This window comes from Trachypithecus francoisi, unplaced genomic scaffold (assembly GCF_009764315.1).
Source record: "Trachypithecus francoisi isolate TF-2019V2 unplaced genomic scaffold, Tfra_2.0 Lachesis_group16, whole genome shotgun sequence".
NCBI classification, from domain to species: domain Eukaryota; kingdom Metazoa; phylum Chordata; class Mammalia; order Primates; family Cercopithecidae; genus Trachypithecus; species Trachypithecus francoisi.
Window position 1 is genome coordinate 4,709,509 of NW_022681461.1, and position 24,532 is coordinate 4,734,040.

Below are 24,532 nucleotides of genomic sequence, written 5' to 3' on the forward strand. Positions count from 1 at the left end.
CAACAGGGTGAGAGAAACCCAAATCTTCATAAAAGCAACTGTTTCCGGCAACATATTGACATAATCTCCAAGTATCTCCCTACAAGAAACTTGTTTTTATTCTTTTTTTCTTTCTTTCTTTCTCTCTCTCTCTTTTTTTTTTTTTTTTGAGACAGACTCTTGCTGTTTCCCGGGCTGGAGTCCAATGGCGCCATCTCGGCTTACTGCAACCTCCGTCTCCCAGGTTCAAGCGATTCTCCTGCCTCAGCCTCCTGAGTAACTGGGATTACAGGCACCCGCTATCACACCTGGCTAATTTTTGTATTTTTAGTAGAGACATGGTTTCACCATGTCGGTCAGGCTGGTCTCGAACTCCTGACCTCATGATCTGCCTATCTTGGCCTCCCAAAGTGTTGGGGTTACAGGCGTGAGCCATCGCACCTGGCTGAAACCTTTTTTTTTTCTTTTCTTTTCTTTTTTTTTTTGAAATGGAGTCTTGCTCTATCGTCCAGGCTGGAGTGGAGTGGAGTGATCTTGGCTCACTACAGCCTCTGCCTCCCTGGCTCAAGCAATTATCCTGTCTCAGCCTCCCGAGTAGCTGGGATTACAGGCGCGTGGGTGCCACCACACCCAGCTAATTTTTGTATTTTTAGTAGAGATGGGGGGGGGGTCTCACTATGTTGCCCAGGCTGGTCTCGAACTTCTGACCTCAGGTGATCCACCCACTTCAGCCTCCCAAAGTGCTGGATCACAGGCGTGAGCTTCTGCGCCCGGCCAAGAAATGTATTAATTGGGGAAAAAACCCAGCTTCACCTGAGGAGTCCTGGCAGACACGCCCTTAATCAAGTCAATATCCCCAGGACGCAGAGACTGAGCCACCGGGCAGAACGCAGGGGGAAGAACACAGCCTCAATCAAACTGGACAAACAGCAGAAAAGCCCAAGCAGGCAGTCTACAAGTAACTAGCCTGCACCCCTCGAAAAGACAAGGACCCAGGCCTGCTCCAGACCCAGGAAGCCAAACACAATCATCAGAGCAATGTGTAGCCCTGGGCTGGGTTATGGACCAGAAAACAAGAACATTATTGGGACAATCGGTGACATCTGAGTGTGGGCTGCGGAGTAGACAGCACCAGGACGTCCGTGTAAAATCCCTGATTTTGATCACTGAGCTGAGAGTACGCAAGAGAATATCCTTGTTCACATTTAGTGATAAAGGGTTATGGTGTCTGCAACTTAGTCCTGAAATGCTCAAAAGTCATCATCATCTGTAGGAGTTTAGAGAGAATAATAAAGTAAGACTATTAACAAAATGTTAACAGTGCGTAACAATTTGGCATTTTTGCAACTTCCCTGTAAAGGTTTAAAGTTATTTCAAAATAAAAGTTTAAAGTTTAAAATATGCTTTGGATTAAAGGAAGGAAACCTGCAAAAGTCCACGGGAAACTTGACTGTCACATGATCCTGTTTTGTCCATGCCAGGGCTTCTCACCCTGGGCACTATGGACACTCGGGTCAGAGAATTCTCTGCAGTGGGCCATCCTGTCCACTGCAACGTGTTTTGCAGCATCCCTGGACCCACCAGATGCTGGGTGCACCACCAATGTCTGCAGATATGGCCTGGGATCCCCAGGGGGGCAAAGTCACCTTGAGGGAATGGCTGGACGGTACTGAGTCCAGGCGGAGAGCCCTCTCCACAGCCTGCCTGGCCCTGTGCCCAATCTGCCTACGGTGAGGGGATGTGCAGACCAGTGGCTGGCCTGCAACCGGGGCCATGTCTGCCTCGAGTGTCCCCAGGCAGACGTCATCCAGGACATGGCAGTGCCGCGGTAGCTGCTGCAGACGTGTCTGCATCCCAATCCAGAAAGTATCTAGCCTCCTAAGGGTTTGCTGGACCCAAGAATGGGGTCTGCCAGGGTTGGACAGAGGACCACAGCCTGTGCCAGGAGAGTGACTGTTCGCTGCACCCTGGAAGGGCTCATTCAAGCTCGACAGCACACACGTATCATTACGCCACATGGCCACGTGACTAATTTCACTGTCTCAGCGTCTACACCGAGTATGCCCTTCCCTTACTTCATTCTGAGGCCTAGATGGGAGTTGCCAGCTTGATTGGCAACCTGGGAAGAAAACCAAATTAATCCGGATTTTGTGTTTTTTTATTTTTTCTTCTTTTTTTAAACGGTGGGGAGTCTGGGGGACAGAGTCTCTCTCTGTCGCCCAGGCTGGATTGCAGTGGCACGATCTCAGCTCACTGCAACCTCTGCCTCTTGGTTCAACCGGTTCTCCTGAATCAGCCTTCAGAGTAGCTGGGACTATAGGCTTGCCACGACCAGCTAATTTTTGTATTTTTAGTAGAGATGGGGTTATATAGTCTTGGGTAGTGGGAAATGCATTTAAAAATAAGCTTTACATTTTAAGAAGTGGTGACAGGAAGTACTTAAAAATAAAAAATTCTGGGCCGGGCGTGGTGGCTCACGCCTGTAATCCCAGCACTTTGGGAGGCCAAGGCGGGCGGATCACGAGGTCAGGAGATCGAGACATCCTGGCTAACATAGTGAAACCCCATCTCTACTAAAAATACAAAAAAATTAGCCGGGCGTGGTGGCGGGCGCCTGTAGTCCCAGCTACTCCGGAGGCTGAGGCAGGAGAATGGCATGAACTCGGGAGGCAGAGCTTGCAGTGAGCTGAGATCGTGCTACTGCGCTCCAGCCTGGGCGACAGAGTGAGACGTCGTCTCAATAAAAGAATAAAATAAAAAAAAAAAGATGAGGGAAAATAATCTGTGACATGCATGAGAGAAAGCAGTTGATGTTCTTAGCATACAAAAGCCTTGTGAATCAGGAAGGAAGAGACCAACCCTACAGGAGATAAGAGTAGCCGGGGTTGTGAGGAGGCTGTTAGCAGAAAGCGAAAAAGAAAAAAGCAATGTAACATTTAAACAAAAATGCCTGCACTAGATATCGAGGGACACTGTGGAATCAGAAACTGTCCTTTGAATTCAGGTTCCATCAGATAATAGCTTGTGATGCTGTAGCTTGCACAGCCTCTTGAGCCACAGTTTTCCAATGGGAATGCTGATTCGTTCTGGGAGTTACGGTAACGCTCAAAGCATCAACAGAGCATCTGGACACATCTCATAATTTTCCTAATTTTCTCTATGTTCCAAAATTTCAGTAATGACATATATTAGTTTTTGGAGTTTATATATATATATATAATATATATATATATATATTTTTTGAGACGGAGTCTTGCTCTGTTGCCCGGGCTGGAGTGCAGTGGCCGGATCTCAGCTCACTGCAAGCTCCGCCTCCCGGGTTTACGCCATTCTCCCGCCTCAGCCTCCGGAGTAGCTGGGACTACAGGCGCCGGCCACCTCGCCCGGCTAGTTTTTTGTATTTTTAGTAGAGACGGGATGTCACCGTGTTAGCCAGGATGGTCTCGATCTCCTGACCTCGTGATCCACCTGTCTCAGCCTCCCAAAGTGCTGGGATTACAGGCTTGAGCCACCGCGCCCGGCTTTTTTTTTTTTTTTTTTTTAAATAAAACACCAGGCTCTGTGCATCTTGAGAACATCCGTGTCCACACTCCCGCTGCCCGCCTTACCTGGATGCTGTGGATGATGTCTTTAAACAGTGGGGAGCGCTGGGTCCATGTGCTCACCAGCCCCACGGCTCGGTCAAAGTTCTTAACGTACTCGCCGTACATCTTTAGGAATGGGGCCAGCTTCTGCAGGATGTCCCCGAGCCGTGGGTTTGTGTCCCTTCGTGGAGAAGTGAATCATCAGAGAAATAGCTGGGTGCAATGGGGGCTCCGAGGTTAATGGACATGACCTCCACCAGGGGAGTGTGGGGTGGCAGCCAGCTCTGTGTGATGGTGAGCAAATTGGTCACCCTCTCTGAGCTTTAGCTTCCTCCCCTATGTCATGTAGAGTAGAAAATAGTTAACAGGGCAATTAAATGAAAGGTGCCTGTAAAACAGTTGAAAGTGCAAGCTGCAAGCTTAGAACCAGTGCCCCAGACACAGGAGATAGCAGTAGTAGCAGAATCACCTGAATGATGAGCCACAGCTATCAAAGAGAACCAACAAAATACCATTATGCTCCTTTTAAATGGGCAAAGATTAGAAACAATGGTTCTATTCAATGCTGGTGAAGTCCCGGGGAAAGTAACTCTTTGTAGTACTGATAATGAAAAAAGCTGCTTTGGACAGGGATTTGCAAATAATTTTCAAGAAACAGAAACGTATACTAATCATCTTTGTCCTTAGGACTGTTTCAAAAAGAAAGAAAAAAGCCACCGGCACAAAGCCATCACTGAGGCGTGACTGTGAACTGCACTCATCCATTTAATTTAAAGATCCAAAGGGCAGGGTGGCTAAGTCCTCGGACCCCTGTGCTGCTATAAAAGGAGCAGAGGAGGTCACACGTGTGCTCATGAGTTAGCAGTCTCCAGGGCTTTGCAGGATAAAACCTGTCTCTACTAAGCATGGATTTTGTCAGCCAGAAGGCCGCATCCAGTCCTGCCTGCCTTGGGGACACAATGTAACGTGCTTGGCAGCTGGACCATGTCCTTGTACAGATTTACGAATTGACACAGTCCCTCCCTGAGCAACAGGTGAAAAGACTCTCCCTGGCTTCCCATTCCAGCCAAGCCTCTGTGGTCTCCTGGGCTGCAGCTTGGAGAACAGGCTTGTGGGACGCAGAAGGGCCAGGCTCCTGATGCAGAGGGAAGCCGGGCCTGCGAAGGGGGCAGGCAGCAGAGACCCTAAGTCAAACAGCAGTGGCATCCAGAATGAGGGGAAAGGCAACACGCAGTGTGGCGAACTGATGAGTCTGAGGGCCACGCCTGGGATGTTTCATGTGTGACTTGCACTGAGCTGTCCCTCTGCTAATGAACAGAAGCATGAGTGGGACAGAGGGACAGGCCCCAGGGACAGCAGGAGGAGGATCTGATGTCCACTGTTGAGGGGGAAAAATAGCATTTTTTAAACAAAGGTGGAGTATAAGCTAGGAGGGAAAAGAAAACCAACCAGCACTATCCACTGTGTGGTGTTTCCAGATGTCAAACCTCATTTTAGTTTCAGAGCCTCAAGTGGGGCATTAAAAGCCCTTCATTCCGCATCATCTGCTTTCTCAGGAACTAAGCCTTGGAGACCGTAAGTGGCCGGTCAAGGTCACCAACCAGGAAGGGGTGGAGTCTGGACCGGACCCAGACCATGCAGAGAAGGGAGGCGCCCAGTCACCATGGGACAGTCCCCCAGCACTTGCCTGGCTCACAGGCACACGAACCCAGGTCTAGAGACCACTTGAGGGGCCCCACGGGCATCCGCAGACGGTACTCACCACTCCTCCGTGATCCGCGTCTTCAGCTCCGGCAGCAGGAACTGCCCGTGGAAGCGGTGGATGGAAGAGATGTTAGAGAATATGCCCGTGGTGACTTCTGGAGGAATCCCCGCATCCGTCAGCCCGGTGCAGAAAACCTGAGCATAGAGAAGCCCACGTGTGGCCAGTGAGCCTCTTCCACTGAGCACAGCTGCCCCGCTTCGGCCACAGGTGAGGGCGCTTGGGAGGTGCCGCTGCTGCCACCTTGTGTTTTCTTAATGAACTTCAGCATTATTGTCCTCCCTTTTCGTAGAACTGGTTCAGACAACCTCATGGTCTTAATGCAAGCTCGCTTATGACTTAGGAATGTGGGTGCGGCAGGGACAGTCCCCTGAGGACAGGGAAAGACATCTTTCCTCAGCAACCTCTCATGCGAAATGGAAGGTTCAGACTTCCTTCTCTATCTCATGAGATAAAAACAGCAGCAGCACCGTCTGTTAAAACCCCGGCTTCCATGGGTGCTTTATTTCCTGTGCTCATAAACCCCACATTGTCATATGGATAGGGATGAGTGGCAACCCCTGTCCCAACTATTTATGCAGAAAAACATCCAGAAGCCATTTACATGCTCAGATCATGCAGCTGCCAGGAAGAAATGTCCCACAGGTGACTTGGCAAAGCCTTTTCCTCAGAGCCACAAGCACTGAAAACAAAAAATAAGTTTCTAGGATGGGCATGGTGGCTCACACCTGTAATCCCAGCACTTTGGGAGGCTGAGGCTGGTGGATCACCTGAGGTCAGGAGTTCAAGACCAGCCTCACCAATGTGGTGAAACCCCATCTCTACTATAAATACAAAAATTAGCCAGGCATGGTGGTGTGTGCCTGTAGTCCCAGCTACTCGGGAGGCGGAGACAGGAGAATCGCTTGAACCTGAGAGGCGGAGGTTGCAGTGAGCCAAGACCTCACCACTGCACTCCAGCCTGGGAGACAGAATGAGACTCTGTCTCAAAAGAAAAACAAAACAAAACAAAAAAAAGTTTGTAAACCGGACTTAAATTTGTCTGAGTTTTAGTATTTAAGTCATTCATACTGCACCTGTAATGCCCAGTCAATGCTAAGATACTGAAACTGCCCACTGAAACTCTGGGAGTGGACTAAGGTGGGCCCCCAAGCCATGTGGGCTACCTGGTCCAGCAGGTGCAGCCGCCTCACATAGGTCTCCTCGGTGTGCAGGAGCTCCTGGGCAATGTGGAGAAGCTTCTGGGGGCCAGAGTGCTGTGGAGAGAAGAGATGCAGCTCACCTGGGGAAGATGAGCCTTGGGGAATCGGCACCTAACAGGCTGCCACTGTGTACAGGAGAACCAGGGGCCATGGGGGCGGCAGGAGGCCACAGGGGCAGGAGCAGGGGCAGGAAGGGGCCACTGGGATGGCGATGTGGTGCTCAGTTCTCATAGATGATATTTGCATGGAGGATTTTGGGAAAAGCACAGTCGTTTCTGGCAGTCCCCCAAAAGCCTCTCTAGCCCAAAGATAACTCCACCCTCCTGGGCCTTTGAGCAGTTGCAGCAACCCCCTCAAAATATATTGGACAGCGATGTCAGCAAGATGGTGGACTAAACAGCTCTCGGCCCTCCTTCTGCTCAGAGACATAAGGTTAACAACAATGTATGGGCCAGAACACCTGTGTGAGAATTCCAGCGACCAGCTGAGAAGCTACAGCACCCAAGCCATTATAAAGCCAAGAAAAGATTTTGGCAAAAAGTGTAGGGAAATTGGTGATATTTGACAGGTTTGTCTTAGTCCATTTGGGCCGCTCTCTATGTGTACCACCATGTCCAACTAGTTTTTTTCTATTTTCTTTTGGTAGAGATGAGGTTTTGCCATGTTGCCTAGGCTGGTCTTGAACTCCTGGACTCAACCTATCTGCCTGCCTCAGCCTCCCAAAGTGCTGGGATTACAGGCGTGAGCCACCATGCCTGGCCTCCTCCTGTTTTTTGACATTGGGCAGGCTAACAAACCTCTGTAAGTTTCAGTGACCCCAAATGCAAAACAACAGCGTCACCACCTAGTACCTACATCATAGGGATGTTATGAGGATGGAGTGGAACAACACATATGAGACACTTCGTGCAAGACAGCGCACAGGGTACGAGCTAATCAAAGCTCGAAATCATCACTATGGAAGTTTTTGTGAAAATGCCTGAGACAGGGTAATTTCTAAACAAGAGAAGTTTATTTCTCACACTTCTGAGGGCTGATCTCTGCTTCCAAGATGGTGGCCTGAACACTCTCCCCTCACACAGTGGAAGTGGTAGAAGAGAAAAAGGGAGATGAAGGCTGTGTCCTCACATGGTGGAAGAGCAGAGGAGAGCAAACCCATGAACTTTCTCTTTCATAAGGGCCCTAATGCTATTCATGATGGCTTTGACCTCACGACGTAATCACCTCCTGAAGGCCCTATTGTGGCAAGCCAATCCTTTCTGACAGTCACACAGACAGGCCTGCATGACAGTCACACAGAGATTTCCACAGCACGGCCTTACCATGGAGCAAGTAGTTAAACCCAGGGAAATCGGTGCCCAGACATCAAAGCTAGAAATGAAACATACGGCCAGTAGGAGCCTTGCATAAGCTTCTCCCTAACCTGGAGCAAGTCAAAATAACAGAGGCAGTCTTACATTCCTACTGCCAGGACCTGTCGTAGGTCAATGGAATCTGAGACAAGTCAAGGTAACAGAGGCAGCTGTTTGAATAGATTCATTGGAGAGTCTCAGGCAGCTCTCCAGACCAAGCTGTAAAGGAGACAAGATAGAAATCATCACTCCAGTACCACAGTAGACAGGCCTTGAAGGTACTGGGGCTCTTTTAATCAGATTTAGCAAGCATTTTTTGCCTCTGACCTTCTAGTTGAAACAAGATTAGCTACAAAGAAACAGAAAAATGTAGCCCAATCAAAGAAACAAAATAAAAAACTCCAAAACTGATCCTAAGGAAACACAGATCTATGAGCTGCTTGAGAAAAAAACATCTAAATAGTTGTCCTAAAGATGTTCAATGAGATAAAAGAGAACAGATAGATGACTAAAAAACAAAATCAGGAAATGATGCATGAACAAAGTGAGAATATCAACAAAGAGACAGAAACTATTAAAAACGACAAACCAGACATTCTGGAGCTGAAATACACTTTAATTGAACCGATAAATTTTTAAGAGGGGTTTGATAGCAGACTTGATCAGGCAGAAGAAAAAGTCAGCAAACTTGAAAAGAGGTCATTTGAAATTATAGAGTCAGATAAGAAAAAAATAAAAAAGAAGAGCAAGGAGAGCCCAAGGGATGTATGGGCCACTATCAAGTAGATCAACATATGCACATGTAAGTTCCAAAGGAGAAGAGAAAGGGGCAAAGAGTTTATTTACAGAAATAATGGCTGAAAATTTCCCCAATTTGAGGAAAACAATGGACTTAAAAATTCAAGAATCTCAAAGACCTCCAACTGGAGTAAATCAACAGAGAACCATATCAAGACACTATATAACTGTCTAAAGTCAAATACAAAGAAAATCTTGAAAGCAGTGAGAGAAAAGTAATTTGTCTCACATAAGGGGTCTTCCATAAGATTATCAGAGGATTTGTCAGTGGTAACTTTGCAAACCAGAAGGTAGAGGGAGGATACATTCAAAGTGCTCAAAGGAAAAAAAACAACCATCAACGAAGAATATTGTATTTGACAAAACTGTCCTTCAAAAATGGAGAAGTCAACACTTTTCCAGTTAAACAAAAGCTGAGGGAGTTCTTTACCATTAAATCTGCTCTAAAATAAAAAAGATTAAGGGGTCTTTAAATTACAAAAACATTTAAACATTTAAATCTATATGAATAAATAAAGATGAACTCATGACATCAATAACAGCAGGGAGAGGGAGGTGAAATTGTAAAAGTAGAGTTTTTGCATGTGATTGAAGTTGTTATTAGTTTAAAATAGAATGCTATGACTTTAAAATGTTTAACATAATTGCAATGGTAACCACAAATAAAATATCTATAGATAAAAAAGGAAATGAGAAGGAAATAAAACCATATCACTACAAAAAAATCAATGAAACACAAAGAAAGGCAGTAAGAGAGTAAAGGAGGGACACAAAAAACCTATAAGACATACAGAAAACAACCAAATGGCAGTAGTAGGTCCTTTCCTATCAGTAACTACTTTAAATGTAAATGGATTAAACTTCCCAATCAAAAGTCATATTGGCGGCTGGGCATGGTGGTTCACACCTGTAATCCCAGCACTTTGGAAGGCCAAGGTGGGGGGATCATGAGGTCAGGAGTTTGAGAACAGCCTGACCAACATGGTAAAACCCCATCTCTACTAAAAATACAAAAATTAGCTGGGCATGGTGGCACGCACCTGTAATCCCAGCTACTCAGGGGGCTGAGGCAGGAGAATCACTGGAACCCAGGAGGCGGAGGTTACAGTGAGCTGAGATTGTGCCACTGCACTCCAGCCTGGGCAACAAAGCGAGACTCCATCTCAAAAAAAAAAAAAAAAAAAAAAAAGACATAGTGGCTGAATGGATTAAAAATAACAGCCTCCAACTATATGCTGTTGACAAGAGACTCTCTTTAGATATAAGGACACACATAGGCTTAAAGTGACAGGATGGAAAAAGATATTTCGTGCAAATGGTAACCAGAAGAGAGCAGGAGTGGCCATACTTAGATAAAATAGACTTTACAGCAAAAACTGTTACAAGGCTGGATGCAATGGTGTACACCTACAGTCCCACCTACTCAGGAGGTTGAGGTGGGTCACTTAAGCCCAGGAGTTCGAGGCTATCCTGGGCAACATAGTGAGACCTTGTACCAAAAAAAAAGAAGGAGAGTGACAGCAGTAAGATGGCTGAGTAGAAACACCTGGCATTCCCCTCATCCCGGGAAAAGACTAAGGCACAAAAAACTAAGATTTGGCTGGCACTGGAGTGAGTGGTGGAGTACAGATGCACCTGTGATGACTGGGAGAGCAGTCTGGAGGCACCCAGCCTCTAGTGGTCCCATCTCCCTCCAACCAGATAGCATCTATCCAGAGTCAGGAGGGACATTCCTTCGCAGGGAAAAAGCACAACACGAGAGAATCCCACATTCCTTGCAAGCCCCAAGCCCAGTTTGGAGAGCTGTGAGAATTCGCACAGCTACATCTCCCAGATTAGGATCCCAAAGTGTACACACCCCACCCCCCCAAGCACCCACTGTGAACCAGGCTGCTGTGGCATGGCACCATCCTGAGACCAGAGCCACCTCCGGAGTGCTCCAGGCAGTAGCTACTGTACCTCTCCAGCAGTGGGGCTCCATCTCCATTCCACAAAGACCACATGAGTGGTTGAATGCCACAGCCCCAGCTGCATAGAGCTTGGGCCCAGGATCAGCTGTGACTCTGTTCCTGCACAGCAGGGAAACCAACCCTCAATGCCACACTTTCAGCTAAAAGAACAGTCTGCCATTCCAACCTAGGAGGAGCTCAAGCAATCCTCCCAGCTATTCTTCAGAAAGGAAGGAGGAATAAAATCTTTAACCAACAAGCAAAAACTAAGGGAATTCATCACCACTAGACCAGTCGTATAAGAAATGCTCAAGACGGTCTTATATCTGGAAGTGAAAAGACAATAAACACCATCGTGAGAACATGTAAAACTATAAAACTCACTGATAAAGCTGATACACAAAGGAGAAAAGAAATGAATCAAACCTTATCACTGCAGAAAACCACCCGACTACAAAAATAAATAATGAGAGGAGGTAAGTAACAAAAGATATACAAAACAACCAGAATGCAATCAATAAAATGACAGGAGTTAAGTTCTCACCAATCAATAATAATCTTGAATGTAAATAGATTAAATTCCTCCATTTAAAAGATAAACTAGCTGAATGGATTAAAAAACCAAGACCCAACTATATGCTGTCTACAAGAAACTCCCCTTACCTGTAAAGACACACATAAACTGAAAGTCAAGGGTGAAAAGACATAGTCCATGTAAACAGAAACCCAAAACAAGCAGGAGTAGCTATACTTATATCAGATGAAGAAGATTTCAAGTCAAAAACTATAAAAATAAAGAAAGACATTACATAATAAAGGGATTAATTCAGGAGGAGAATATAATTGTAAATATATATGCACCAAATACTAGAGCACCTAGATATAGAAAGCAAATATTAGATATAAAGGGAAAGACAGATCTCCAACACAATAATGGTTGGAGACTTCAACATCCCATTCGCAATATTAAATAGATCATCTAGACAGCAAATCAAAGACACATCAGATTTAAACTACACCATAGAACAAATGGACCTAACAGACACTTACAGAACATTTCACCCAACAACTGCAGAATACACATTTTTCTCATGAACACATGGAACATTCTCCAGGACCGACAATATGTTAGGACACAAAACAAGCCTCAAATTTTTTTTTTTTTTTTTTTGAGATGGAGTCTTGCTCTGCCACCCAGGCTGGAGTGCAGTGGCCGGATCTCAGCTCACTGCAAGCTCCGCCTCCTGGGTTTACGCCATTCTCCTGCCTCAGCCTCCTGAGTAGCTGGGACTACAGGCGCCCACCTCATCGCCCGGCTAGTTTTTTGTATTTTTAAGTAGAGACAGGGTTTCACCGTATTAGCCAGGATGGTCTCGATCTCCTGACTTCGTGATCCGCCCATCTCGGCCTCCCAAAGTGCTGGGATTACAGGCTTGAGCCACCGCGCCCGGCCTCAAATTTTTTTAAAATCAAAATTATATTAGGTATCTTATCTTACCACAATGGAATAAAACCAGACATCAATAACAAGAGAAACATTCAAAGCTATATCAATATATGGAAATTAAATAACACGCTCCTGAATGACCAATGGATGAAGGAAGAAATTAAGAATAAAATTTAAGGGCCAGGCAGCCCTTACAATGGCTCACACCTGTAATCCCAGCACTGTGGGAGGCCAAGGCTGGCATACTGCTTGAGCCTAGGAGTTTGAGACCAGCCTGGGCAACATGGTGAAACTCCATCTCTACAAAAAATATAAAAATTAGCTGGGTGTGGTGGTGGGTGACTGTAGTCCCAGCTCCTCGGGAGGCTGAGGCAGGAGAATAGTTTGAGCTAGGGAGGCAGAGGTTGTGGTGAGCCAAGATTGTGCCACTGCACTCCAGCCTGGGTGACAGGGTGAGACTCTGTCTCAAAAACAAACAAATCTCCAAACAAAAAAATTCCAGGACCCAATGGGTTCACCACTGAATTCTACTGAGCCTATAAAGAACAAATGATACCAATTATCAAACTATTCCAAAAAATTGAAGCAGAGGAAATTCTTCCTAACTCATTTTATAAGGTCATCAAAACCTTGATACGAAAACCAGGAAAAGACACAACTAAAAAGAAAACTACAGGCCAATATCCCTGATGAAAATAGATGAAAAAATCCTCAAAATACCTGCAAACCAAATCCAACAGCACATGAAAAAGATAAACTAGAATCAAGTGGGATTTACCCCAGGATGCAAGGATGGTTCAATATGCACAAATCAATAAATGTGATGCATCACATTCACAGAACTAAGAACAAAAACCAGATGATCATTTTAATATATGCTGAGACAGCATTTGATAAAATTCAGCATCCCTTTATTATAAAAGCCCTCAACAAACTAGGTATAGAAGAAATATACCTGAAAATAATAGAGCCAATATGTGAGAAACCCACAGCTAACATCTTACTGAATGAGAAAAGCTGAAAGCTTCTCCTCGAAGAATTGGAAAAAGACAAAGATGCCCACTTTCCCCACTATGATTCAACATAGTACTGGAAGTTTTAGCCAGAACAGTTAGGCAAGAGAAAGAAGTAAAAGGCATCCAAATGAGAATAGAGGAAATCAAATTGTTCCTGTTTGCAGATGATATAATCTTTTTTGTTTTTTTGATACAGGACCTCACTTCGTTGCCTGCACCACCATGCCTAGCTAACTTTTTAATTTTTTTGTATAGACAAGGTCTCACTATGTTGCTCAAGCTGGTCTTGAATTCCTTGGCTCAAGCAATCCTCCCATCTCAGCCTCCCAAAGTTCTGGGATTACAGGTGTGAGCCACTACACCTAGCTGATGTGATCTTATATATATAGGAAAACCTATACTCTATCACAAAATTCTTAGAACTGATAAATTTCATAAAGTTGCAGGGCACAAAATCAATATATGAACAACAGTAGTGTTTCTACACACAAACAACAAACTAGCTGAAAAAGAAATCAAGAGGGCAATCTCATATACAATAACTGAAAAATAAATACCTAGGAATAAATTTAACGAAGGAGATAAAAAAAAAAATTCTATAAGGTGCAAAAGGAAAACAAAAACTCAGGACCCCAATTCATGATGCCAAAAGAAAAAAATTAAGCTGAAAGCTGAGTCATGCAAGAAACTGCCTTTCCTTTTGTTCCTAAGCAGACAGCTATAGATGAAAGGTTAAATATCTCCACAGGTGGCTGCCCTATGTTCACACCATCTTATGTAAAGTGCCAATTTACTGAGCACCAGATGAATACATAATTGACTATTCCCCTACCAGCTTCTTTCCTCTTGCAGCATGTGGATTAACATACCCTCCCTTTCTCCCCTCCAGCCCACTTTTCCCCTTTAAATACTGAAGGCTTCAAAGTCCTCTTTGGAGAAAGGCAAAGACCACAGACTGTTTTTCTATGATTCCATGTTTATTTCTTCCAAGCATAACCTCAACCTTGGCAAAATCAACTTCTAAATTGATTGAGACCAGTCTCAGATACTTTTTGGTTTACAAAAGAAAACTAAAAAAACACTGATGAGGCCGGGTGCGGTGGCTCACGCCTATAATTTCAGCACTTTGGGAGGCCAAGGTGGGCGGATCAAGAAATCAGGGGTTGGCTGGATACAGTGGCTCACACCTTTAATCCCAGCACTTTGGGAGGCCGAGGCGGACAGATCATGAGGTCAGGAGATCGAGACCATCCTGGCTAACATGGTGAAACCCCATTTGTACTATAAAAAAAAAAAAAAAATTAGCTGGGCGTGGTGGTGGGCACCTGTAGTCCCAGCTATTCGGGAGGCTGAGGCAGGAGAATGGCGTGAACCTGGGAGGCAGAGCTTGCAGTGAGCTGAGACCGCACCACTGCACTCCAGCCTGGGTGACAGAGAGAGACTCAGTCTCAAAAAGAGAAAAAAAAAAAAAAAAGAGGTCAGGGGTTTGAGACCAGCCTGGCCAATATGGTGAAAACCTGTCTCTACTAAAAATACAAAAATTATCTGGGTGTGGTGGCACGCACTTGTAGTCCCAGCTACTCGGGAGGCTGAGGCAGGAGAATTGCTTGAACCTGGGAGACAGAGGTTGCAGTGAGCCTAGACTGAGCCATTGCACTCCAGCCTGGGCGACAGAGCAAGACTCCATCTCAAAAACAAAACAAAACAAAACAAAACAAAAAAACACTGATGAAAGAAATTGAAGCAGATAATGTTTCATGAAAGGGCTGTGCATGCAGAGACCCCCAAATGCTGAAGGAGTTGAGGAACCAAAGAACAAGGCAGACTAACGTAGTTTCTCAGCAGAGGGTGATTTATTGGGGAAGTTACAGACAGGAGATGTGTCTTGAGTGGCCACAAAACAGGTAGATCCTAACACTATCAACCCTCAAACCCAGGACTTATATGCCATAGGGAAAGGGTATACAGTGCTTCAGAAGGAATGTGTAGGACACTGAAATCAACCCCTCAGGGAAAGTCAAGAATGTTGTATTTATCACAGCCTAACGGCAGGATTTATGGTAAATATGTGTTTATGGTAACATCAAAGTTGTCATGACCTAATGGTAAGATTTACAATAAATACTTGTTCTTATACAAGGAACAGTAATAAGATAGAAATCTTAGAGGCATTCCTGGAACTATGATTAATCAGAATTCAACATGGCAGATTAGCATAAGGTAGGTAGCCAGGCAGACATGAGCAGGGCAGCAGGCTCCCTGCCACACCAGGAATATCGGTGACCATCATCAGTGATGGTCTTGATAGATGCAGGAGGCAGATAAGAAAGGGTCCCTGGAGAATCTCCAACCTGTCCCACAAGCGTTTATGCCAGACTGTTTTTTTTTTTTGAGGCGGAGTCTTGCTCTGTTGCCCAGGCTGGACTATAGTGGTGTGATCTCGGCTCACTGCAAGCTCCGCTTCCTGGGTTCATGCCATTCTCCTGCCTCAGCCTCCCGAGTAGCTGGGGCTACAGGTGCCCACCACCACGCCTGGCTAAATTTTTTGTGTTTTTATTGGAGATGGAGTTTCACCATATTAGCCAGGATGGTCTCCATCTCCTGACCTTGTGATCCACCCGCCTCAGCCTCCCAAAGTGCTGGGATTACAGGTGTGAGCCACCGCGCCTGGCCTATGCCAGATGATTTTGTGTAGGTAAGGGAATCTGCGCAGGGTCTTGCCTGGGCATGCCCGCAATGGACTGGAGGCCCACAGGCACTGGGGAAGTGGGGTGGAGCTACCAGGAATTCATGCCTCATGCAGGGGAGGAGCCTGGCCTCTTCAACTAGTGTGTGGTGGCCTGGTATTCAGTCTGTGAGGTGGTAGCCTGTTGGCAGGACCCCCTCTTTCTTTGCTGCGAGCTTTCTTTTTGCCTAATAAATCCGCCCTGCTCACCCTTCAGTGTGTCCTCGTGCCTAAGTTTTCCTGGCAATGAGACAAGAATCCGGATTTTAGCTGAACTAAGGAGCAAAAAATCCTGCATTGGTCAGGTGGTTGCTAAGCAGCCTCTCTAAAATAATAATTGGTAGCAGCCAGCACCAGGGAAAGGCAGTCTCCAGATAGATAGAAAAACCTGAAACAGGTACTCAGCTTCCTGATAAGATCTCAGGAGTTGGATAAATGGGCTCATGCATGCGCACTAAGGGGCGAAATGGTGGAGTGTAATTGGTATATGACCTTCTAGGAACACTTGACTGGTACAGGAAGAACGCCTCAAGTGAGCATGCTCACAACTCCAGTAAACACACTATGCATACGGCCCCTCCAAAGTGCTGGCGGGCCACTGGGCATGCAGACAGCCCACCACACAAAAGAATCGGGGAGAAGGGATGTAACCCCCTGGAAGCAAGCCAGTGCAGAATCACCCTAAGTCAAAGGTTAAATGGAGCACTTGAATCTCTCAAGTCAGACAGAAGGGACCTTGGAGTCTGCACTGAGTAGAACTGAGGCACCCATGGCCCTCCTAGACAGGAGGCTCACGAGAGTGGCAGGGCTAAAGCCTAACACCATGCAATGTCTGTTGTTTCCTCTGCTTTTTCTTTTTTTTTCTTTCTTTCTTTTTTTTGAGACAGAGTCTCCCTCTGTCATCCAGGCTGGAGTACAGTGGCGCAATCTCAGCTCACTGCAAGCTCAGCCTCCTGGGTTCACACCATTCTTCTGCCTCAGCCTCCCGAGTAGCTGGGATTACAGGCACCCATCACCACGCTTGGCTAATTTTTTGTATTTTTAGTAGAGATGGGGTTTTACTGTGTTAGCCAGGATGGTCTCGATCTCCTGACCTCATGATCCACCCGCCCTGGCCTCCCAAAGTGCTGGGATTACAGGCATGAGTCACTGCACCTGGCCTCCTCTGCTTTTTCAACTAAAATTGGTTCTTTTCCAAAAACCCATACTGCCTATTCTCCTGTTTTCTCTGTGTGTATTCTGAAATGGCTTGTGCACTCACTGGACTATCTGCCTTGGGGGCAAGTCTGCCTCTTTGTTTTTACTTTGTATGTCACTTGACTTCTTAAACACACACTCCCTGTTATTCATGCACCCGTGGCTCTTGCTGCATTTGTGTGGCAGCAAAGACACAGGCTCCCTTGGGGATACGCCCTGAGATTTATACTTGGTTTTACCCTACCAGCTCGGACAACCTCTAACCCTTCCCCTGACTACTGGCACATGGTCGGGACAGACACTAATTGGAACCCTGGCTCTGCCAGCTCCTTATGACTTACCATATGCTTTTCATTCCTGTTATGCCCCAGGGCCAAATTTTCCAGTGGCTTTTGAAGCAGTTTGTCTGCGGGCACAGGGCCTCACTCTGTGGCCCTTTAAGGACCCTGCCTACTTGCTTTTTTGAGTTAGCACTTTTTGGGAGGAGGGAACATTCTTCCTTTGCCATTGCAAGTTCTTACCCCAAGCCCCAAGTCCTCCAGAGGTTCTTCTTTATGTCAGGAGGGAAAATAAACATTGCCCTCTCAAATGGAAGGGCTGCTATTTTTGTGAGCATATGAAGGCTTTCCATGAGTATTCCTCTCGCCTCCTCCCACTTCCTCCTGTAGCTTCCATTTCTCTAATCACTTCCATACCCTTCTCAACATGCATCAAGACCTTCAAGGTCATATTCGCAGGGAGGGGAGTCAGCCCCCTTGTGGCAGTTAGCTGAAAAACAGGCTTCTCATCTACTTGAAGAACATGAGAAATGGGACCCTGAGAAAAGAGATCATCACTTTGTTGCCAGAATGCTCCGAGCAAGAGTCACTATAAGGTCATGGAGATAAGGATATAGGCCAGCTGAAAGCCACAGGCACAAGAGACCCATAGGACAGAGATAAAGGCTAATAGATTATCACTAAAACAGAGACGAAGGCAAGGTTAGGGGTACAAGGTAAGACATTGCAGAACCCCAAGGATGAGCAGGGGGCCCACTATTCACTCTGGTATCTCCTCTGTTCTCAAGTGGGTAATTGTGATGAAATGGGACCAAGGTTTAGGGTACAGAGTAAGACCAGTTCATTCTGGAACCCTAAGGATGAATGGGGGATACCCTATTCAGGATAATAGGAAAGTAAGAAGGGACACCTTTTACCTTTTTTCTCTTCTGTTCTGTCTTCACAGATGGGTAATCATATCTCCACATCACAGGACACACCCCTCAGATGCATTCCCAAAAAGTGGGAAAAGTTTGATCCCCCAAACCTTAAAACAGAAAAATGGTCCAGGCACCGTGGCTCATGCTTGTAATCCCAGCACTTTGGGAGGCCGAGGTCGGTGGATCACCTGAGGTGAGGAGTTTGAGACCAGCCTGACCAACATGGTGAAACCCTATCTCTACCAAATACAAAAAATTAGCCAGGCATGGTGGCAGGCACCCGTAATCCCAGATACTTGGGAGGCTGAGGCAGGAGAATCACTTGAACTCGGGAGGTGGATTACAGTGAGCTGAGATTGTGCCACTGCACTCCAGCCTGGGCAATAAGAGCAAAACTCTGTCAAAAACCAAACAAACAAAAATAGAAAAACTAGGTTTTTTTTTTGTAATACTGTTTTTCCTCAAAATTAACTGGGACTAAATTACAAAAGTCAGCCTCAGAACCCAGTGTCCCTATGCAGGAAATCCTCAAAGTCACCTCTTCAGTCTTTTATAACTGGGAGTAGAATCAGGAGGACAGGGCTAAGGAAGAGGAGAAATGCAGGGGCCAGAGGCGGGCTTAACCACTGGCTCTCTGCAAGCCCACCAGCCTCCTCCAGGTTGCCCCAAGGACACTCCTCCAGGTAACTGCCATTGGAGTGGGAAGCCAGGCCACTGGAAGGCAAACTGCCCCAGTGGGACAAATGGGAGGAAACTTCACATGGTTTGCCCCCTCGGCCAAAAGCTTGGCCACTGGAAATGGAACTGCTTCGAAGGCTGAAGGGGTCCCAGGACAGAATCCCAGCCCCTAATGGCCTTCAGCTGGAGAGCTCTCTGCTCCAGCTGGCTTTCAAATCAGACATTGGCACTAACAGGGCAAAGCCAAGGGTGACTCTGGAGGCAGCAAATAAGATTATAAATTTCCCTTTTGAGTTCAAGAGCTCACTACTCTGTGCTAATCTCTTCTGAGCAATTCTTCTCCAAATGCAGTCAGGTAGTGTGGGCAAATAGCACTCCCTCCTTCCAAAAAAAAAAAAAAAAGATTCACACCCCTTTATATTATTTAAGAGACCAATTACCACTTTCCCACCAGTCTCTGCTAGTATCTAAATACCCTATACCTCTTTGGGGAAAACATATACTTTCTTAGATGGGTGCTTGCTTAATATTTACCTGACCTCTGAATTCATCTTTCTCTCTAATAGCTCTATTTCTCCCGGGAAAGCTAACTAAATCTTTAACCAATAACCTTAACCTGGACAGTCCAACCTCAGGGATTTAGAAATAGCCCACATTTATTTGGACAAACCCTAGCAAAAATCTAACCGAGGCATCTCTCAAGGGGGGATACCTTCTACAGTATGTAGATAACCTCTTTGTTTGCTCCCTGCTTCACAGGACCCATACAGCAACATGTAGTACAAACTATAACTTCCTAACAGAAGGAAATTACTTTGTCTAATTCAAAGGTTATGAAGGTAAAGGTATTGTTGGTAAGGAAGTTTATAAAGAAAAGTGATTTTGTATGAAAAGGATTTTGTATGGTAAATTCTTGTCCCAAAGTAAAATAACTGGTTGTTTAAAAGAGGGTATGTTTAGGTCAAGTCAGAAAGTCCAAGCATGCTGTAGATAGTCAGTGCAAATTGTAAAATGCTTTATAAACTGTGATCATGACTCTTAACTGTACAACTTGCCTGCTTTACAGCTAGGTAAGGCCTGGGGACATACAGAGTTAACTGTATCCCCATATCCATGCTGGAAAGAGTCAAACATTATCTGCATTTCTGTTGGGTGGCCTAGGCTCCAAACCTAGTGCATAATTAGAATTGCTTACTTACCAGGTTTTTCACCAAAAGTAAAAGTTGCTAAGAGTTAACAGTGTAACGTGTACTTGACACTACTGGAAAAACAGTTTACATGTAAGGTGTGTGGGAAAAGCAGAATGTGATTTTGGTAAAAGATTATAAGAAGGCATGGAAATATGGATATTTTTGCCTAGTTTAGAGGGTTAAAGGATGGTTTTAAATTATATATGATAAAGGTTAAAACAAATTGTGGAAGGTTTGTTAAAATTAATCTTGTAAAAGAAATTCTGTATGTGACCATACTGGCTAGAGTTAAAGGAGTATTCAGTTTTTCCATAAATTGAACAATGGAATAAAAGCACAACAGAGTTTTATTACAGCATTATTCTGCTCCTTATAAATGAGTTATTGGTACATGTTCCAAAATTATGCAAAACTTCTATAATTATGATATAATTTAGTATGTTATCACTAATAATGATAATTGTTATGTTAAAATTAGTGTGCCACAGAGATAACAAACTTCTTTTTCAGTTGTGTCTTTGACTGTGGCACCATAAGACTTTTTGTCATCCACAATTGTGGGCTTGTTTTAATCCTCTTTAAAAGGTACAGTTTTTTTTTTTTTAAGACAGAGTCTCACTCTGTTGCCCAGGTTGGGGTGCAGTGGCACAATCTTGGCTCACTGCAACCTGCCTCCCAGGTTCAAGCTATTCTCCTGCCTCAGTCTCCCAAGTAGCTAGGATTACAGGCAAGTACCACCATGCCCAGCTAATTTTTGTATTTTTAGTAGAGACAGGATTTGGCCATGTCGGCCAGGCTGGTCTTGAACTCCTGACCTCAGGTGATCCATTTGCCTTACCCTCCCAAAGTGCTAGGATTACAGGCATGAGTCACCGTGCCTGGCCAAAAGGTGGTTTTTATAGTCAGCTATAGGACTCTAACAGGTGCTCCTAAATGCAGGTTTCTGATAACTTTGGAGATTATGATATTAGAATAGAGGAAAAACTTTCAGGACTCTTATGGAGAGCTGAAACGTTCATGATATCAAGCAGAACAGGAGCTAACTGCATGAACAGTGATCTTGCACTCTAGCCTGGGTGACAGAGCAAGACTCTGTCTCAAAAAAAAAAAAAAGAAAAGAAAAGAAAAAAAAGAATGAATACATTAAAAAACTAAAATGTTTAAAAAGAAAAACCGGCCGGGCGCGGTGGCTCAAGCCTGTAATCCCAGCACTTTGGGAGGCCGAGACGGGCGGATCACGAGGTCAGGAGATCGAGACCATCCTGGCTAACATGGTGAAACCCCGTCTCTACTAAAAAAAATACAAAAAACTAGCCGGCGAGGTGGCGGGCGCCTGTAGTCCCAGCTACTGGGGAGGCTGAGGCGGGAGAATGGCGTAAACCGGGAGGCGGAGCTTGCAGTGAGCTGAGATCCGGCCACTGCACTCCAGCCTGGGCGACAGAGCGAGACTCCGTCTCAAAAAAAAAAAAAAAAAAAAAAAAAAAAAAAAAGAAAAACCATAGAACTACCATATGATCCAGCAATCGCACTACTGGACATTTATCCAAAGGAAGGGAACTCAGTATATTGAAGGGACAGCTGTACCTCCATGTTTATTTATTCCAGCACTATTCACAGCAGTCAACATATGGAATCAACCTGGGTGTCCAACAACAGATGAGTGGATAAGGAAAATGTGGTATATATAGACAATGTCATACTACTGAGTCATAAAAATATGAAATCCTGTCATTTGTGGCAACATGGATGGAATTAGAGGACATTTAGTCAAGCAAAATAAGCCAGGAACAGAAAGTTAAACACCACGTATTCTCACTCATACGTGGAAGCTAAAAAAAGTTGATCTCACAGAAGTAAAAAGTACAGCAGAGCATACTAGAGACTAGGAAGGGTAGGAGAAAAAGGGGGATAGGGAGAGATTTGTTAAAGGATATAAAATCGCAGATAGATAGAAGGAGTAATTTCCAGTGTTCTATGACACTGTAGGAGGACGATAGTTAACAATCGTATAGTATATAGTTTCAATAGCTAGAAGGAGGCCGGGTTCGGTGGCTCAAGCCTGTAATCCCAGCACTTTGGGAGGCCGAGACAGGCGGATCACGAGGTCAGGAGATCGAGACCATCCTGGCTAACATGGTGAAACCCCGTCTCTACTAAAAATACAGAAAAAAAAAACTAGCCGGGTGAGGTGGCGGGCGCCTGTAGTCCCAGCTACTCGGGAGGCTGAGGCAGGAGAATGGCGTGAACCCGGGAGGCGGAGCTTGCAGTGAGCTGCGATCCGGCCACCGCACTCCAGTCTGGGCGACAAAGCGAGACTCCGTCTCAAAAAAAAAAAAAAAAAAAAAATAGCTAGAAGGAGGGTATTGAATGTTCCCAACACAAAGAAATGATAAATGTTTGAAATGATGGCTATGTTAATTGCCATGATCTAATAACTATGTATTATATGTATCAAAACATCACTATGTAACTCAGGCACATGTACAGCAAGTATCTGTCACTTAAAAAAAAAAGAATCACTGCTGTCAAGTGGAAAAAAATAACTGTTACAAGAAGCAAAGAAGGACATTATATAGTGATAAACAGGTCAAGTCACCAAAAAGATGTAACAGTTATAAATATTCATGCACCAAACCTCAGAGCTCCTAAATATATGAAGGAAACTTTGGTAGAATTGAAGGAAGAAATAGCAGCAAAATAATATTAGGAGACTTTAATACCCCACTTTCAATAAACCAATAGAATAAACAGACAGAAGATCAATAAGGAAATCGAGAATTTGAACAACTCTACAGCCAGTTGACCCAAACAATTACCGAACACAGTGCCCAAAAACAGCACCATATACGTTCTTCTTGAGTGTACCTGAAACATTATCCAGGATAGAGCATAGTAGGCATAAAACAAGTCTCAACAAACACACAAAGACTGAACTTAAACAAACTATCTTTTTCTTCTTTCCCTTTTTTTTTTTTTTTTTTTGAGATGGAGTTTCGCTCTGTCACCCAGGCTGGAGTGCAGTGGCACAATCTCAGCTCACTGCAAGCTCCGCCTCTCAGGTTCATGCCATTCTCCTGCCTCAGCCTCCCAAGTAGCTGGGACTACAAGTGCACGCCACCACGCCCGGCTAATTTTTTGTATTTTTAGTAGAGACAGGGTTTCACCATGTTAGCCAGGATGGTCCCGATCTCCTGACCTCGTGATCTGCCCGCCTCAGCCTCCCAAAGTGCTGGGATTACAGGTGTGAGCCACCGCGCCTGGCCCAAACTATCTTTTTCAATCACAATGGAAGGAAACTAGAATTCAATAACACAATGAAAATCCACAGACATGTGCAAATTAAACAACACATTTTTTTTTCTTTTTTTTCTTTTGAGATGGAGTCTTGCTCTGGCACCCAGGTATGGTGGCGGGATCTAGGCTCACTACAACCTCCACTTCCCCAGTTCAAGCAATTCTCCTGCCTCCGACTCTCGGGTAACTGAGATTACAGGTGCCCACTACCACACCTGGCTAATTTTTGTATTTTTAGTAGAGACAGGGTTTCACCATGTTGGCCAGGCTGGTCTCAAACTCCTGACCTCAGGCCGTCCACCCACCTCATCCTCCCAAAGTGCTGGAATTACAGGAGTGAGCCACCGCACCTGGCCTAAACAACACATTCGTAAACAACCAATGGTTAAAAGAAAAACATGAAATCATAACATACCTATGGAATGCAGTAAAAGCAGTGCTAAGAGGAAATTTTAGAGCTATAAATATGTACATTTTTTAAAAAAGAAAAATCTTGAATCAACAACCTAACTCTACACATCAAGAAACTCAAAAAAGAAGAATAAACTGAAACTGAAGATAGCAGGAGGAAGGAAGTAATAAAGATCAGACATAAAGAGATATCTATATACATACAGGTATCTGCAATAGAGAATAGAAAGACAACAAGAAAACCAACAACATGAAAAGTTGGTTTTTTGAAAAGAGCAAAAAATTGACAAACATTTAGCTAGGTTAACTAAGAAAAATTGGAGGCTGGGAATGGTGGCTCACACCTGTAATCCCAGCACTTGGGAGGCTGAGGCAGGTGGATCACCTGAGGCCAGGAATTTGAGATAACCCTGGCCGAAATGGTGAAACTTCATCTCTACTAAAAATACAAAAATCAGCTGGGTGTGGTGGCACACACCTATAATCTCAGCTACTCAGGAGGCTGGGGCAGGAGAATTGCTTGAACCCAGGAGGCGGAGGTTGCCGTTAGCTGAGATCGCACCACTATACTCTACCCCGGGCAGCAGAGTGAGTGAGACTCCATCTCAAAAAAAAAAAAAAAAATCTATTCTATTGTCTAAATGTATAGATTTTTTTCTGAATGTTGTGATTTTTAAATAGACTGCCTCAAAATAAAAGAGAGAGAGAAGACTCAACTAAAATGAAAGAGGGGACATTGTAAGAGATGCC

At 44.9% G+C, this 24,532-nt stretch overlaps 1 protein-coding gene across 12 annotated transcripts in view; it reads right to left on the reverse strand.

The window, feature by feature from the left end:
• Positions 1-24,532, reverse strand: part of FGD3 (FYVE, RhoGEF and PH domain containing 3) — an 86,121-nt gene that overhangs the window by 27,626 nt on the left and 33,963 nt on the right. For all 12 annotated transcript variants that reach the window (XM_033236747.1, XM_033236741.1, XM_033236745.1 and 9 more), the window contains 3 exons: positions 6,492-6,581; positions 5,326-5,462; positions 3,588-3,744 (listed from right to left, as the gene is read on the reverse strand). In XM_033236747.1, the coding sequence (XP_033092638.1) occupies positions 3,588-3,744; positions 5,326-5,462; positions 6,492-6,581 (384 nt within the window). The remainder of the gene's footprint in view (positions 1-3,587; positions 3,745-5,325; positions 5,463-6,491; positions 6,582-24,532) is intronic.